The sequence below is a fragment of the Patagioenas fasciata genome, chromosome 7 (assembly GCF_037038585.1).
Source record: "Patagioenas fasciata isolate bPatFas1 chromosome 7, bPatFas1.hap1, whole genome shotgun sequence".
In the NCBI taxonomy this organism is placed as follows: Eukaryota; Metazoa; Chordata; class Aves; order Columbiformes; family Columbidae; genus Patagioenas; species Patagioenas fasciata.
The window spans coordinates 11,599,212-11,617,250 of NC_092526.1; the positions used below are offsets into that span (position 1 = coordinate 11,599,212).

The following is an 18,039-nucleotide window of genomic DNA, read 5'->3' on the forward strand; positions in this document are numbered from 1 at the left end:
GGTGGGCTGATCCGGAGGCGCCGCGGCTGGGCTGGGGGAGCTCAGCAGTGAGGCGGCTCTGGTAGCACTACCCGGACCCGCGGGGTTCGCCGTGCCGGCTGCGCTCCGGGACGCGGAGGGAAGCCCGGGGCGGGTACCCGTGAGGAGTCCGGTGCATCCTTGGGGCGGAGAGGGTGGAGTAGGCGGAGAAGAAGGAGGAGAACCTGCTTCTCCGGAGGGACGGGACAGCCGCGCTGCAGTGAGCCGGCCCAGCGGTGCGGGCTGCGGACACATGCCGGGCTTGGAGCATCGGAACCGCGGGTTTTCTGTGGGTGTTCCAGCCCAGCTCCCGTCTCTGCCACTGAGAGAGCGTCAGTCGGGCTCCTGCAGGGAGAAGGGCTCATCTACGGCTCCTCTCCCAGAGCGCGTTAATCTGAAAGCAAGTAAACCGGGCAGTAAGTACTTGTCATCTTTTATGTGTGATTTGTTGTAGTTTTATTGTTCTTTGTTGGCAAGTAGTGAAGGGCATTTAAGAACAAGCATTTATAGGGTAGGCTGTAATGATAATCTCCTGGAGTCTCCCTTAGATTTCTGAGCCTTTCAAATGTAAGGGTGCATATGTGGAGATGTATGCAGAAATGTTCCTTCACTGCACATCTGTATCTTTCACGTTTCAGATAATATGTATGCTTTTCTTTCAACTTCTGCTGTTTTTAAAGTAATTTGTACCCTGTTACACAACACGCTTAATGTCTCAGTGAAGTATAAATCCTGGTGACACCACTTAAACATATTGCATAAGGATGGGAGAAGGAGATGAATGCTTAAAATCATTAACTTAGTAGAGGGGGAGGAGGATGTGAAATCATTTCTCGGTGTGTTGCCTTCACGCTATGGAGCAATTTGCTTTTTGGGATTCTTTGCCATTTAATCCTCTCTCCTGTGTGTGCACATCTGGATTCTGGCCTGGCACTGCTTCTTGCACTCGGACTGGGAGTGGCACAGCAGACAAGCAGGAGATGGAGACCAGGGACAAAAAGACAGAGAATCCTTCCCTTCCAGTTTAATAATACTTTTTAGCCACTACTCTGTCCTCTCCAGAGTAAACCCATAGGAGAGTCAGGAAACAGAATCAAAAATGTTTTGAAGCATAGATTATGTTGTCTACAAAGGGAATGGCTGAGAGGATAAATGCAAATACCTGTTTCCACACACCCTGCTTCTGAGAGTTTTCAAGCACTGAACCCTATGGAGGGTGAGCATGGACTTACATGACATGTAGAAGGTGTGTTCCCCACTAAGACTCTCCAAAATGACACCACCTCTTAGTGTAGTGCTGGAAATATCATTTCTGTTAGGGAAGCTGTAAGAGAAGGAGTAATTTCTCTCACGTTTTAAATCCCAGACTGAGTGACTATCTGCCTCCCCTTACTTCCTACACGTGTTTATTTTATTTTTTTTTTTCCTTAGTGACTTGCATTATTATTTGCCAGATATGGTATGTGTCTTCCTGTGCAACTTCATATTTGCTGAGATCTTTCTAGTACTATGTTCTAAGAGTGCACTTTAGGAGCTTTTTCTTCTTAAACCAAAATTATATTTACTAATAACTGTCAGATGGCATGAATAGTTCATTTTCTTCTGGCACATGTTCACAGTATTTTATGCTTCCTCAAATGATACTCCTGTAGTTAGCTGCTACATGCACAGTAGTTTTGTAACTTGTGCTCACTATAGCACATTTCCATAATACACTTATGTTGCATTCATCCTTAGTATTTTGCATTCTAACCCAATAGGACAAATGTTTTAACTCCAGCAGTAACTAGGGTGACTTTGTTCATAGTAGGACAATGTTTGCCACCAGAGGACCAGCGACTATAAGGATTGGCAGCACATTCTGTGCTGGCATGTGATTGTGGTGTTTAACCTCTGTAGAGAGACATAAGCAGAAAAATAAGTGCCCGGTTTAATATACATCACAGCTAGGATTTTATGTAAATGTGGGAGGCTCACACTAGTTAATATCACTGACCCAAATTTTATTGGTCTTGTAGGGAAATCTTAACAGGTCTGCTGCAAAGAAAGTTAGAAATCTGATACTTTGTTGCAAGCATCTCTCCATAGCTTTGGTTGCCTTGCTACATGGTGCAAAGGAGGATGAAGGAAATAAGTCAGTGAAGTTCCGTTGGTTTGCATGTGTGACGTTGAAAGGGAATTTGTAAAGTCTGAAATAAGCAGTGATTATGTATTGTCATTGGCTTAAGTTAAATGTAGGAGATGCAGGATTTTTCACCAGTTTTTGGTCTGTTTTGAGTTCTCCCTGACTCGTCCTTTAAGATCATTAGGACTTTCTCTGGGCGATGATCCTATTTTTACAGTCAATCAAAATCCATACCAATATCCTTACGCAGGCCAAATACACTGTATTAGAAAGACCATAAACCAATAGCTACAAATTACTTTCAGAGCTCTCCTTAAACAAAATGCAGATGTAAATAGAGTTCAGAACTGTTCCAAATGCTGTTGTGCTTGTCTAAATCTGGAAAGTGTGTTCAGAAGCTCTGTTTGAGAGCCATGTAGGGAGATGGATGAAGTTTTTGGTCAGACTCTGGAGAACTGGGAGTCATAGTCTGTGGTTGCTGGACTTGTCTAGGTAGTTTGGGTTCAGGCCTGAGCATGGGCTGCAGGGGATTCTGGACTGTTTCATCCTGTTCTCGCAAAAAGACTCATCTCCTTTCCTTCATAAACCTGTCACATTCATAAAAAAACACACAGCAGTTGTTTGCTTTTGCTCTGTTTAGAGCTCTACTCAACAGCTTTTCCAAACTTTGCTCCACAGCTATGAGTTAGGAGGTAACAAATGTAACTTTTTTTTTTCCCTCTGGTTAAAATTATTCATTTTTAACTTCTCATTGGAAGATAAGGTGTTCTTTCTCTCATTGCACTAGAAACATGTTGCTACACCTGTTGCAGTAGACTTCTTAAAATGTTTTCTGAGCCTGAATGATGACAGTGGCATCCAGTGTTCCAGACAGAATCTTAGCAAGCTTTGCACAGCTGCCTTCATCCCCTTCACTGATGGAAATGCTTCTGTGATGTACTTTAGGATTGCATATGCTGTTTGGATTTCAGCTCTGTATGCAGAGAAGATATGATGAATCTATAGTGCTGAAAAGGATTCACTAGTGAAACCAGACGGAGCCAGGTAGGATGGACTCTTGAGTTCTTTTGTTGGTTTTTTTAGGCGTCTTTATTTGTTGTTTTTCACAGCTTTAAATGTCATTTATGTTGTCTGTGATTAAAGTATGAGTTTTCCTAAAATCTGTGTTTTTCTGAGCAGTTGTAAAGGGCCTGTTGAATGTCCTACAGCAAGGTCTGTCTCTAATAATGTCTTCATTAAGCCTTTCTACAAACAGAAGAGTATACTAATTGCCAGACTAACATGTCATTTGGCTCTGTGAACAAGCTACTGAATGCTAACTTATGAATGGAAAGTTAGAAGGATCATCTACAACCTGCTACATGAAAGAAATGCCAAAATGAAATTAAAATACATTTCTACCTCTCTTGTTGCTGTTGCTAATAACACTGATATAGAATTCCAGTTTAACTTTACTGGAAATCCTGACTAATTCCATAAACTTTTTTTGCCTCTGACATTTCAGCAGCTGCTCCCTGTATAAAAGCTAGAAATAACTGGTTCTCCTTTGGTAAGAATGAAAGGAGAATTGAACTCTATAGAAACAAGGAGATTAGAACTCCATGAGGCATATACCCATTTAATGCTGCGGGAAACCAAGCCTGCTTGAATAATCTTAACTCTCACTTCTGGTGAGCAGAAATTCTAGGGGAAAAAAGAGAAATTCCCTCAGTGACTTATTAACAAAAGCTTTTCAGGTTTACTGGGATTTATCATGTGAGCCTAATCTACCTTTTGTTCATCCAGTTGGCAGGCTTAAGATTTAAAAGGGTCTGCAGAAACTCCTCCCCCAAACTCCTTATTTAATTAAAGAGGCTTTGTGCGTTATTTACCTTTGAGGCTTCCATTTATGTGAGAACTCCAAAATGGGGTTAAAATATTGTAAAATATTTGTGAATTATGCATTATAAGCAGAGACAGGGGAAAAAAAAAAAAAAAAGCAGAAGCTCTGGTTGTACTTTCGAATTTAAACCAACTTACATGGGTTCATTCAGAATGTCTGGAAATGAAGCAACTCCTACATAAATAGTAAAGCATAAATACAGGTGTGTAAGTACAACAAATGTCCCTGACTCTGTGGGTGATTAAAGAGCCTGGATGCAAGACAGTCTTAATTTGCTTCTATGGGAGCTCTCCAGAGTAATCAAATGTGGAGTTTTGGCCTTGCACATGCCAGTATTTTATATATTTTACTCTGGTGGTTCAGCAAGACAGGCTGATAGCTGTAGTTGGTTCTCTCACTAGTTCCCCCAGTTTCTTCTCCTCCCCCACTCCATTCATTGCTGTAGCTGTGAGCATCAAGTTGCAGATAGAGCAACTTCTGAGAGCAATGGGATGTGGCTCTTGCCAAAGGCAATTAAGTGCTTAGGATTACAGTGTGCTTCACAAAGTGTGTTCTTGCTGAATCCCTTTCCTCTTCTGCTTGCTGGCACAAAGCAGTTTCTTGGCACTTACCTTTGTAATAACAAGTCTGAGCATTGCTAAACTTCACTACAGTGTGTTAGCTCTCTAAATAAGTCTAGCATGCTGCAGTGCCTTATGTTTTGAGGACAGTTTCGCTGGTGTTTCTTCAGTAAGAATCAGCTTGACCTCATCACCTCTGCTGTAATTGGATTAAAATCACTTGCTTGCCAAAAATATGGCCAGCTGATGGCATATTAATTATTCAGACTCAAGTGCTACTTTTTATGCACAGGATTCTTGGTTCCAAAGGTATTTTTAGGGCTTGTGATGCAGATGATGTGCCATAGGATACAGAATTGTCACAGAGGGATGTTTTCACTTATGTTCTTCATCAATAAAGGATTAAAACAGGCCATAATTACATTTGAAAGTAGAAGGTATAACCTGTGGGAGAAGGAAAAGATGCACTAGTTGCCAGTCATGTGCTTCACTTGCTATTTTTTCTTGTGAAACGTGATAAATTGCTGAGAGTCCACAGGTGGTCTGAGGCTGCAGACCTCCTGGCTGAGGAAAGTGAGTGGTGGCATGTGGTGTTTTACATACCTACTGCAGTTTATTTCTGGTTGCTGCACAGCAGGTTAAGACCATTGCTCTGAGTTGTCTTTTTACTGCTGCTTCTGTTATTCTTCAGCTGCCTTGTGATCTGAGTTATTTGCAGAGCGACCCGATGATATCTGAATAGAAAGATGTGCCCAAAATGATACCAGAATTGTGTAGTGAAGGATAATCTGACCACAAAGCCTGTAGTTTCATCCCAAGACCTTTGATATACTGTTTAAACCAGTGTAATCCAGCTTTTAGTGGGAAATGCCGCTAAGTAGTAAAAACCGCTATCCTGATTGTTAACCTCAGGAAAATATTAAGGGATGAGTGGGTAGTGGGGAGACCAAGGACTGAGTTGCAAATACTCTTACAAAGAGGATCAGGATTTGAGTCTCTGGAGAGACACAGCAGTACTTGGTCTGGTGCAGGCGCTCTCTGAGATATTTCAAAATGTGAAAGGATCCCTGCTCTGTGAGTTAGCTGGTCTTATCTGCCTGGAAGTGTTGCAGGTTTCCTGTTTGCTTCTAAGACCTCTAAGAATTGAGTTTTGCAGGCAAAATGAGTGAAAGTAACTACAGCAACCAGTTCTTAGTTCTGATCAGGACATCGTTGCATCTGATTTCAAGGCGGTGTTGTTTTCTTAAGCGCTATAAAGGGATGAATAGTCATGGTGCAAAATGATAGATAAACGAGGTGAGATGGGGATGTAAGATTTTCCATATCTACTAAGCAACAGTCACAATTTACATTTACAGTGTAAATATACAGTGTAAATAATAACAAGGATGCATACTTTAATACATTATCAAATGTAAATAGTTGTGTAATATTATTTTCTGCAGTGTTAACTCTTATGAAGTTACTTCTTGTCTCTTAATGGAATAAATGTATCATTCCATTAATATATATATTAATTTTTTTGGTCATGTATTTAGAATCAGTGTCATATAAAAAGAAAAAGAAATAAATCACTGACCATCTCTCCAGAACAAGGATTAACAGTCTGACTGGATAAAGTGTGAAGGTACATTCTGTCAGAAGAACTCACAAAGTCTGGGTCAGGGCACCACTCTTTGTATGATTTTACACTGTCACTTATATCAAAAGGAAAGTTACAAAACCAAAGCAATAAGCAGATTGTCTTTAAAATACACAGGAAAGAAAAAATTGTCAAACACGGTCTGCTTTGCTCAGGTTCTTTACCTTGATCTTGACCTTCCCTTTGGTGGAAGAAGAGGAAGGTATTATGTTAATACTTCATGTCTAAAAGTGTTACAAGGGCTCCACATCAGTAGTTCAAGTCCAGTTTAGTTTTCAAAGTGAGAAACCTCTTCTGTTTTGTGCAACATAAGTTTGCTCTGGCACTGTTGTAGGTTGGATTGTTGGTATCTGCTGTTGTTTAAGCTCTGACATTGTGGCTGTGGTGGCCTCAGGGGGTGTATCGCAGGGAGAGCCTGTGAGACCATTGGCTTTGAAATGTAACAGCTGGTGTATGGGTGTCTCACCCCCAACATCACAGCGCTGCAGCTCCTCTGACCTCAGCCGAGTTGCAGCATTCATGGTTTTCAGTAATGTGGGAGCGAAACTGTGCCCATATTCTTTTAACTGGTCTGTTTAGCAGCTCTCTTCCATATGCAGTCTCCATGCCAGTGACAGGAGCTTCCTGGAACTGACAGGAGACACAAAGGACCCTCTTCTCTAAATCACTGGACCTTAAGAATATTGAAAGGATGTTACAACAATCCTCATAATACACTATTGTCAGGCTCTCTCTGAAGATGCCTGCAGTGGTATCGTACCTCTAAGCTTTCCAGAGGGGGTGTGATGACCCCACATGGAAGAAAATAGAAGAGTAATGGTCTGGGTGGCTGTGAGGAATTTTATGGTGCTGCTACCCCTGGCTGTAACTTGAAACCAGCTGGAGGGATTTAGGACTGAATTCATATCAATATGACACAAGCAAATATCTCAGCATGTATCATGCAGGTTTTTTAGGAAGAGATTCTGGCTCATGTGTCTGGGTGCACCTTTTTCACACACAGGGTGTGTTGAAAGGTTTGTTTCCTTTTCTTCCTCATTCCCTTTTCTCCTTGCTATTCATTTTCCTGTTCTGCTGCGTCACAGCAGTTTTTCATCTTGCTGTGAAAATGTCCATGCTCCTCAGTGAAGTGAACACATTTGAATGGCGAGGGCTGCTGTTTTTTGAAGTCTGAACCTCAGCACTCCCAGGGGAGCCGCAGAGTTTGCATTCTGTGCTTCCCTCAGCACTGCTCAGGGATGTGCCCTGGCACTGTGTATTAATAGTATTCTCACTGGAGAGTTCATGGCAAGCTACCTCTGTGCTGCTGGCAAAACAAGCTAGAGTCGGAGGATTTAATGTCTTATTATTTTCTTGGCAATCAATACAAACTTGTGACTGCTGATTCACATGCTGAGGAACAGGACCACCACAAACATTTATGAAGTCACTTATATAAATACTTAGTCAGCCCTTTCCTGGGTAGTCTCTGTTGTCTGCACGCCCACTGCAGGTTGCAGTATGGTGGCAGTGCTGAGGCACTGTCCCTCAGCGTGCCATAGAATGTCCTGAGTTGGAAGGGACACACACGGATCATCGAGTCTAACTCCTGTCCCTGCATGTGACAACCCCACAGTTTACACCATGTGTCTGAGGATGTTGTCCAGTCTCTTCCTGAACACCATCAGCCTTGGGGCTGTGATACCTCTCTGGGGAGCCTGTTCCAGTGCTCCAGCACCCTCTCTATGAAGAACCTTTTCCTAATGTCCCTGTCCTCTTTGCCACGGAGGACCTCACAGAGTGTCCCCAGCCCTCAGTGAGTGCCATTTTATTTCCCTGACTCTTTGTATCCAGGTGCTTCTCTGGCTGAGGGAGGTTTTGGTGTGGCAGGCTCTGGCACACAATGGTTTTCCCTGCTGGGGACCCCTCAGCACCAAAGTTGGCGGGAACTGGCTGGGACTGGCTTAGGGTGGCTCATGTTCTCCTGACAGACCATCCTGCTGTGTAACTTGTCACTCACACCAGTTGCAATGTTGCTATGTGAGAGATGTGAATAAAGGTGTTGGCTATGGGGATGGCAGTGAGTATCCTGAGGGAATCCCCTCACGCTGATGGGCAGGTGGGGAGGCAGGAGCTGTGCTGTGTCCTGCAGACATGGTTGGCATGAGCATGCGCCATTTTAGCTCAGCTCTGACCTGTGAGGCCTAAGCTTTACTGCAACTGAGGGGAAATTTTGTCCAGGTAACATTGTTTTATCAACCTGAACATGGATATTGGGCTACTTAGTGATCAATTAAGCAATCTCATGCAGAGTAAAAGTCAGTGTGGCTGTTTAAAAGGCTGTTTTATGCAGATTTTCTTCAAACACTTCTAAACTTAGTGGAAGTATTGCTGCTTCATTTTGCTTGAATGTGTCATTATCTAGTTCATTTCAGATGACTAATGGAGTATTTATTTCTCTATTCAGTCTATTTAGCTCTTACCTGATGTGAAACTTGAAGTTATATTCCATCTGCAAGGTATTTGCAAGCTATAGCTGTGGACATTGAGGTATGGAGAGGAAATCGTTAGTCCTGGTTAACCTGAATGCAAGTGGGGACTTGGTTCCTGACTGGACACAGTCACATCCAGAAAATGAGGTTGCAAATGTTAACAACTGGCATGGCATCTCAACAGCAAGGACAGAAAGTGAGAGATGTAGGAATGGTTTTCCAGGTAGAATGGTGTGGACCTTACTCCTTCCTCCATATGCATCATCTTGCCCTTAGACTTAATGTAGTGTCCTCTAATTGCAGACTCTTTACCACTTGAAGCTTTTTGTGTTGTCTGAGATGGTAAATGTAAACAAAAACATGTAAATACATTTTAATACTGGATGTTTTATTGTTTTGGTGTTTGGGTTTTTTTAATTGTCGTTATTATTATATGGTACTTTGCTTGACAGCTAAGGTAACTTGCTTTGAACTTGCTGTGATTGCTCATCAGTGCATGAGCACCGTGCAGTACCCTATGTTTGTGCCACATACCTGTATAACACATTAGCAATGTATGATTATTGGTACTGGTGTCGGGAGATGCAGTAACATAGCCTACTTCTCACCAAAGTAAGAAGAAAAATGCTAATGGTGTTTCATGTCTGTTCATGCCTGTTATCTGTTGTGCAGTGAACAGAATTTGCGATATAGCTTTCTAGTGCTAGCTCCTTTCTAGTCTGTTTTATTACAAACATAAGGTTTTGAGATAGTGTCGAGAGCAGGCATAAGAGTTATCTTTGTCAAATCTTGTTAATTTTGGATCTGTATAGCGTAGAATTCTTTTCCCCAAGAATCAAACTGTAGTATTTTCTTTTAAGACTGTAAGAGTTACAAGAAAATGAACTAAATTGAACCTTAAAACAAAGGATTTATTGTCTTGAAGACAAACTCACTGTAATTGCACTTCTTGCAAGGTTTGTTTTTTTTCTGTCCAAGCTTAGATTTCACTTACAAGACAGGAAATACAGTTTAGATTAAATTTTTTTGAGATATAAATAACTTCTCTTCAAAGATCGTGCTAATTTAAAAAATGCTTCTGCAACAAAACCTTGAGTTAACAATGAAGCTAAAATCTTGATTTACCTGGCTTGGTAAAATAGTTACTTATGGATGTCTGGACTGTGTGTACAGATATAAAAGGTGCATTCAGGGGGAAGAGTGTTAAAAGAAAGGCTCTGGCACCTATATCTGATTTAAATTAATTTCCTATTCTTTGTTGTTCTTGTCTGTCCTTGTCCCACCCCTGCCATGAGAGATAATGATTGTTTGCTTTCTATCAACCTGCTCTTTTACTGGAGTTATAGAACAGATAAAATAAGAAAATGAATCCAGAAGCTGCACAGGAGGAAAAATACCACCCATGTGTTTATTTTTTTGTTGTATTGCTTATGGATAATTATAATTTGATACGAAGAGACAGCGGTCAGCATGTTGGCAGAAAGCAGATCTCTAAAACAATATTCCTGTGTTTAACCAAGCAGTGAATTGTAGTTTGGTTGTCACAGTGGCAGGAGGTCCTTTTCTGAAACCCTAATGGATGCTGGTTATCGCTTACCCTCCATAAGTGGTGTTTTGTGTGGGAATGCTGAGTCTACCTAAAAAATGTATAGCATTAAAACTGCCTCAGCATTCCAACTAGAACATCATTGTGTCTGACAAGTTGATAGAAAATTCTTCAACAGTCACTTTTTGAGATCCACTTTTCTACCTACCTCTCCCATTTTCATAGTTTTTGTGTTAAGAATATTAGAAGATATGTACAAGTATCCATTTATGGACCTGTTATCCAAGAGTTTGTCTAATCCCTTTTTGAGTTGAGGGACATCCTTTGCCTTCACAGCCTAATGTGACAGTGAGTTCAAGAAGCTCGTAACCTGCTGTGTAAACAATATTTTCTATTTAAATGAGTTTATTGCTAGTATTGGTGAGTACCACCTTGTCTTAGTGTTGTAGGGTCTGGCAAGTAAGTTCTGCATTCAGCAGCCTGTGGGTTTTTTGTTATATCTGGTCATATCCACCCTGAGTCACCTTCTTTCCAAACTGAGTCGTCCCAACCTTTTTAGTCTCTCCAAGTAAAATATCTGCTCCGTTCCCATTTGGTGGTCTTTTCCTGCACACCTCTGACATTACCATGTCCTTCTTGTTATTCAGAGAGCAGATCACTCAAGTGATGAGAATGCTCAGGCTGAGTAAAGTGGGAGAAGTGCCCTGCTTGGCTCTCAGTAGCCCTAGATTTTTGCCTGGTTTTTTGACTGCTACTGAATACTGAGTGAAGGTCTTTAGAGAACTGTCAAGGATGGCTCCAGCTTCTGAATAGGAATGGTTAGAGCTGATATTGCCTAGATGAATAACTTCAAATTTATCTTCACTAAATCCTACCTAGCAACCTTTTTTTCCTAATCAGTTAGTTCTCTGATTGATGAACAATTTGAGTAATATTAGTGCCAGCACTGATCCCAAGGATTGCACTGCTCATTCCTCTCAGTTGTAAAAAATGTTTAAGCTCTGTCCTTATTCTTTCTTATTCTTTTTAATGTGCTTGCTCTCACTGTGAATTAAGTTGGACTTGCCAGAGAATAGTTTTCAGGTTCCCCTCCTGCAGTTGGAATTATGCAGGCAGTAGTCTGAGTCCTCCAGCACAGAGGCTTTCTATAATGCTGGTTTACACCCTGGCTAGTGGTTCTTCAAATTCACATCTGAGTTTCTTCAGAACTTGTGTGAATATTGTTCTGTCCCAGTGATTTATTAACATCTAACTTCCTTGTTTGGTCTAGTGTTTCCTTCAGATTGATTTGGCTCCTCTGTCAGATTTGCTACGAAGAGTGCAATGCATATGGAAATCTCCCTGAAGATTTCAGCAGTAAAGACTGATGTAAAGAATTCACTGAGCTTCTCTGCTGCAGCATCTTTGCTACATTCCCATCTGCCCCTTCTGCACCTTTGTCATCCAACAGTTTGACTGCTTTCCTGGCTGGCTTCCTGTGGTTGATGTATTTAAAGACCTGTTTGCTAGCACTGTGATCTTCCTTTGCTAACACTTTTTGAATTGGCTTTTAGCCCTCTTAATTTCCTGCTTACATTTGACTTGCCATGTTTTATGGCCTTCCCTGTCTTTACTCAAGCAATCCATTTTCTAAGAGCTGACCTGTGCCCTGCAATATTCTTAACTCTCCCTGAGGCTTCTTGCTTTCTGAACTGCTGCTCTTTAGTGTCCTTTTCTTTCTTCCATCATCCTTATATAGTTCTCTTTCTGGAAACTGAGTATCTGTACCCTGGCTTTGTTTGACTCTTAGTATCAGTGCCATTCTTTGTTATGTAACTGGTGGCCTTTATAGCTGCTTCTGTTTTGGATTGTACCCTATACTTTTCCACTGGAGAACTGCATACAGATCCTGAATGACTGATACTGTATTGTCCCTTTCTTTTTCAAATGGGCAAATACTGAGTATTTCTGAATGTCCTCATGTGTTGTTGATATATGACAGCTATTAGTGTTTTAATACTCTGTGGAAGCAATCTATTAAAGTTGGGAGGCACAAGTTGGGCATGAAGCTGTTCTGAGTGTTAATGGAGCTACATATATTCCCTTTGCATATGCACATGATATGCATTTACACATATTCTAGCCCAGGGTTTCATAAAATTCAAAACCCCTGCACTTAATACATGAAGGGAGAAGATAGCCTTGTTTTTCTGGTTTTGCAGATGTGGAAAAAAACTGAAGAAGAATGCTCAGTGTTTATATGAGAGGTCGCTGTAGACATGTATACAAGAGCTGAAGTGTGTTTATATTAATTTCTGTGCAGTTACCAGAAGACTGTCCTTCTTTCATAAAGCATGTGCATGTATTTGAAGGAGCAGTACAGAAGTTTATTCTGTGCAAATGCACTTTGAAGAGCTGCTTTTACAGATGCAATCCAGCATTGAAACAAGATATACAAACAAGATACTGTTGATTAATATTGCTAAGCTAGTTGAAGCTAATATTGAGCCATAACATCTAAACAGGCGAATAAACCTAGTATTGTGTTCCCTTTGCACTGCATCAGTAGAGTCACATATGTTCTTTTTACTAGGAACACAGGAGTGGAGTGGGTTTGGTTTTTTTTGTTGATGTTGGGAGTTTTTTTGAGGGGAGTGGCTTGGGTGAGAGGGAGGGATTTGGTTTGTTGATTGGGTTTTCTTTGTGTGGATTTTTTGTTTGTTTGCTTTTGGTTTGTTTTTGTTTTTCTTTTGGGTTGAGGCATGTCCTGTCCCCTGCTATAGCAATCACCTTGCATTCTGTAAATAGAAACACCTGAATTTGCAGAGCTTGCCTGTTTGAGCCTTTATGTAGCCTCTCAGTACTGGACCAATCTTGCTTCAAATCTAGCTATGTATCTGTGCTTTGTTGTTGAAGGTCTTGGATTCAAGCCTACTACATATCAGCCTGGACCAGAAAGCTGTTGGAAATTTATATGCTGTCTCTGTGTAATGACTTTACTGATGAGTTGCAGAAGTTCCCCATCATATGAGAGAAATAATGAAGTACAGTTGTATACTTTAAAAGTTGCCTCAAAAAAAAATGAAAGTGAAATTGTCCAGAACAATTTTTTCATCAAAGCTGACTGGAGTAACATCTGTGGTGAAAACTTGTACCTCATCACTTTGTTGTAATATGTGCAAGGGTAATGATATTAAGTGAAACAGTTGCATGATATAAAATGGAACTGCACTTTACAATACACAAGACTTCTTCCAGTCCTGTATCTGACTAATCCATTCTCGTGAGCGATTTCTTATCAAATTAAATTTCAATGTCTGTTGGGATCTTTTGTGATCATTGGCTTCTGTGCAAGTATTTAGCTGTGGAATAGTTCTCAGTGCCAAGTTTCAGAAGGATTTTGCTTATCTAGATACCATTTTCTACTTTACAGTTAGACTAGTAGATTTATGTAGCTGTTCCAGCCAGGTTTCACTTGTCTGATATTTAGGTATTGATAATTTCAACAGCATACTAATTTGTTTTTCAAATTGTAAAATACCTTCTTTAATGTGAATTATTTGCAGGATTTCTAGTAGATTGGTTTTCAAATGGTATGGTCAAATACATAGTTCTTACTACTTTCATCACTAGGTTTCAAAACACTTTACAAAACTGTATCAGAGGGAAAGTCGTTTGAAAGGACCTCTAAGGCCTGAAAGAGAGTAAGCAACATGAATCTTCTGATTTTATGTCTGAATGCAAAGTTGTCTTATTCTAACCAAAATCAGTTTAGGAGTTCACTGAATAAAAATTGTGAATCAATACACTTGCATTAACTGTAATGCAGGCTTAGTCCAGATTTAGCTTAATGTGTTGGAAAAAAATTACAAACAGAAAAGCCCCTCAAATGCAAACACATAAGAATGTTTAGGTATTATCAAATGTTGAAGTTCTTAGGCTTCAACTGCATATTTCATGTGCAGAATATCTGGAACTCATTGTACAGTTATTTTGGGGTGACTTTGTTAGCCCGGTTCTCTGAGGGTCTCAAAGATTTTGCCCTGTACTTGCTTTAGTATTAGTTTTGTTGACTCAGTTGCATTAATTAGCTCAAAAATATGTAATTAATTTAGTGGAGAGCCAAAATATTAATTTCTTCCACAATGGGAGACTCAATGTAAAGACAGTTTTCAGAATTTAACTCTTGTTATCCGTAGCTATTCCACCCCATCAGCAGACCAAGATTTTTAGATGCCTATCAAGTGGACACGAAGCTATTACTTACTACCTTTGGAAATCTGTAGCCTGAGAAATAAATAAGATTAAAAATCACTCTTTAAACTTATTACATGGATTCCTTGTATCTTGCCCCTTCCAGATGACAAAGTTGTCCACTCTTTCCCATCTTCACATGAGGACCTGAATATGCTTTATAGGAAAACCACTCTGCAAAGTTTCCAGGCTTACAGGGAAAAGAAAAACTTCTGGAAACTTAAAAAAAAAAAAATGAGCTTAGTAGAAAAATAAAACCTTGGAATTATTTGACAAATATGGAAACTCAACTTGTGAAACAAAATTTGAATTTAGGTTCAGTGTTGGGACTTGACACTGTTGTTTTGAACAGTTCTGGTTAAATCCAGAGCAAGAGCTGGCTGCTTCTTTTTGCATTATGGAGTACATAGTACAACAATTAATTTTGAGTGGTGTTATGCCAGATGCTGTGCAAACACTAAGGAAGACCTTATCACTGCTTCCAAAGAGTTTTGTCCAAGATAATGAACAGCTGCTTACTTTCAGAACAGGGATATTTTGTATATATATGTATATATATGGAGAGCTGTACTGAACTGATAAAACTCATAGCTGTGATTTGTTTGATTCTTTAATCTAGGGGAATTTGATGTACTTCTACTTTCACTCCCTGCTTTTCAGAAGTGCCATTTCATTGATCTTATACTCAATAACTTGTTGTTAAAACATATTTTCTAGAAAACCACCTGGATTTTTAATCTGAAAAAGATAGGAAAACAAAATTGCATGTAGTGGTGGTTTTGTTTGGTGTGTGGTGTGTATTTGTTTGTTTCTGATTTGTTATCTTTTCCTCTTGCTTTGGAAGAAAGGCACTCAAATTTAGGCTTCTGCAGCTTCAGATTCCAGCCCCTGGGTTTTGGTATGTCTTTCTCTGAGATAACTTTAGCACCTGGTACTGCTAGTCTCCCTCTGAAAGTACTTCTGCTCTGCATAAGAATCCTTTGTAACCATCTTAAACTGAACTTTGTACATTTTTTTGGCTACAATAAACAAATGTATATATTTATATTTTTAAAATATTTTTCCCAGTCTCCAAATCACTGTCATGCCCCATTTAATTCTCTTCAGAGTTTTTCAATGTCCTTTTAAGTGTTTACATGGATAGCTCTACTGTCAAGGCAGAAGTCTGTGGCTCTTCTGGCTCATGTGTGAGGACTTGCATTTGCTGCAGTGAGACTGTAGACATTTTCCTTTACATGTGTGTACATCAAACTGAGACTCCTTGTTAGCACTTCGAAGTTCTCTGAAATGGTAAACTTAAACCCAAACACTGGGGCAAAAAGATGCTAATGTTGTATGTTTTTTAAAGGAAAAAGGAGGAAAACAAAGGAGAGGAGGGACTAAATAGGCCCCTGGGGAATGATCTTGAATGTGCCTTATTACAACAGCTTTATCATTTCCAGTTCTTAAAGATGCTGTCAGTTATTGAACTCTGACCTGATTAATGAATTCGAGGGATGCCTATAGATTGTGGTACTGATATTGTTTCCAGATGGTTTCCTGGCAAGCAGATTGGCAACAAGATGTCATCTTTGTGGTGGCAAGGCTGAATAGTGTGGAGTTTTTCTCAGCAAATAAATACCAGTCATTGGGTCAGTTGCTCTGCAAAACAGTAGCCTTGTGGTAAGATGAATTCTGTAGATTTATTGGAGTCTATAGAGTAATACAACAAAAGGATGTGAAATCTATATTGCTTGCAGAGACTTAAAAACCCTGTAATACCTGTTTCTCCTTCAGTCAGCAGGGAGCTGTCTTTTGAAGCTGCATGTATCCTGTGCATGTGGAATCTATGGGATAATCCCAGATATGTTTCTTGGGGTGAATACTGGACTTAATTCAGAGAAGTCTTGAGTTCAGTCAGTGCAGCAGCTCTTAGAAATTCTTGAGACATCCCTGTTTAGGATTTGTCTTCCACTATGTTGTGCTTCATCCAAGTGGCAATGATCAGTCTCAACAGAGGTGTGAAATGGTTAAACGGAGTTACTTAGAGTGTCCAGTAGATTAGAACAAATAACTGTCCCTTCTAATGTTCCTCCCTGTCCCTTTGTGACAACAGTGTAGTGTGCTGTCCACTTTTCTGTGCTGCCAATAAAGAGCTTCTTTTTAGTGACACAAAATTTTGTTTGTGTGATGGTCACATGTACAACTGGTTCCATTTAACCCATGAGACTGAAGTAGTTTAGGAAGTGGCTTCTTATTTTTATTGTTAAAGCAAAGATTAACCTCCAATCTTCTGTTTCTTACGTGGGGATTTCTTCCATATATCAAAATATAAAATGAAGACTTGTTGGGCAGAGAAATCACATGGGAGACTGGGAGTGTCACAATGCAGTTTCTCCTTTGGATCAGAGTTCTTTTACTCCCAGAAAAACGCTTCACTTCTCTGAAGGGAAAGGAGCTGGATTCCGTGCAAACTTCCTTTCCTAATAAACGGAAAATTACCTTACTTACTTAGTGAGATTTGCAAGCTGTTCTGTTTCACTGTCATAACACATTGTAAAACTACTTCAGCTATGTCTAGAGGAGCTGTCCTCTGCGCAAACAGTAGTGTACATATGTTCTATGCATCATAACTTATAAGGAACGAGATGGAAACTTGCTTTTTATTCTATCTTCATTGCCTTACTGTTTCATACCACATCCACATAAATGCATGATTCTACCTACGGACATGCTAGGGCACAATTTTCTTCCTTTCTTATCTGTTGGTCTAATTTAACGTCAGAAGAGATCAAGATAGAACAAGGTGATGTGTTTTGCTGACCTCAGGGCTGCACATGACCCCAGTGGTCTGCACAGAAAGGTTTGTTTTTTTAAAAGGTGGGTGCTGTATCTCTGGACTGTTATTGCACATATTTACATATAACCTAGGGACATCACTGTACTGTTTGACTTTTAACACTGGAAGAGAGGGAGATAACAAACTGCTATAGGTTGCAAAGCCTTGGACAGAGTTTCAAACTTAAATAACGGTTTTTGTTGCAAGGAAGCTCTGAAATAGCAGTGGTGCTGAGCCAGGCCATGCTATAAATCTGAGATGTTAGAGACAACTTGCTGATCATGTTCTCTGAGATTTTTTTACAGAAAATGTGGTTCTTATTGCAATATGCCTCCTCATTCCAAGAGGACTGGCAGCTGGTTCTACTACTGCTTGTGCCAACAAGGCTGTAACTCTGTTTTTCTCTTTATCATCAAGTTAATTTTCTTCTAGCCCATGAAACAGAGTTCCATTTAGACTCAGGTCTAATGGTGGGTTTAAACTTGCTGCAACCTTTAGGTTGGTAGTGTGCAGTGTAGCAGGGAGAGGTTCATGGCTTTGGCAAAGTTCCACTTATCTACTTCGCTTACATTCAGTTTGTGGCCTGTCCTCCATCAGCTTCAGTACTGAGTCCTAACTCTGTCTACAGCCAGGCCAGTAAAAATGTCATAGGAGTTTGAAGTGATGCATACAAGACATAAAGCCAATTCCTGCCATAGTTCTAAACCAACTAAATCCCTAGTGACTGATTTGCGTCTTGTGAAT

The 18,039-nt window shown here is 40.2% G+C and overlaps 1 protein-coding gene across 2 annotated transcripts in view; it reads left to right on the plus strand.

Moving 5' to 3' along the window:
• The first annotated feature begins 49 nt into the window (after positions 1 to 49).
• MYLK (myosin light chain kinase) overlaps positions 50 to 18,039 on the plus strand; it is a 210,396-nt gene continuing 192,406 nt past the window's right edge. The window contains exon 1 of one of the 2 annotated variants that reach the window (XM_065840410.2): positions 50 to 434. In XM_065840410.2, coding sequence (XP_065696482.1) covers positions 272 to 434 — 163 coding nt within the window. In that variant the 5' untranslated portion in view covers positions 50 to 271. Of the gene's footprint in view, positions 435 to 3,093; positions 3,188 to 18,039 lie in introns of those variants that run through there. The other variant, XM_071810812.1, reaches the window with a different exon arrangement.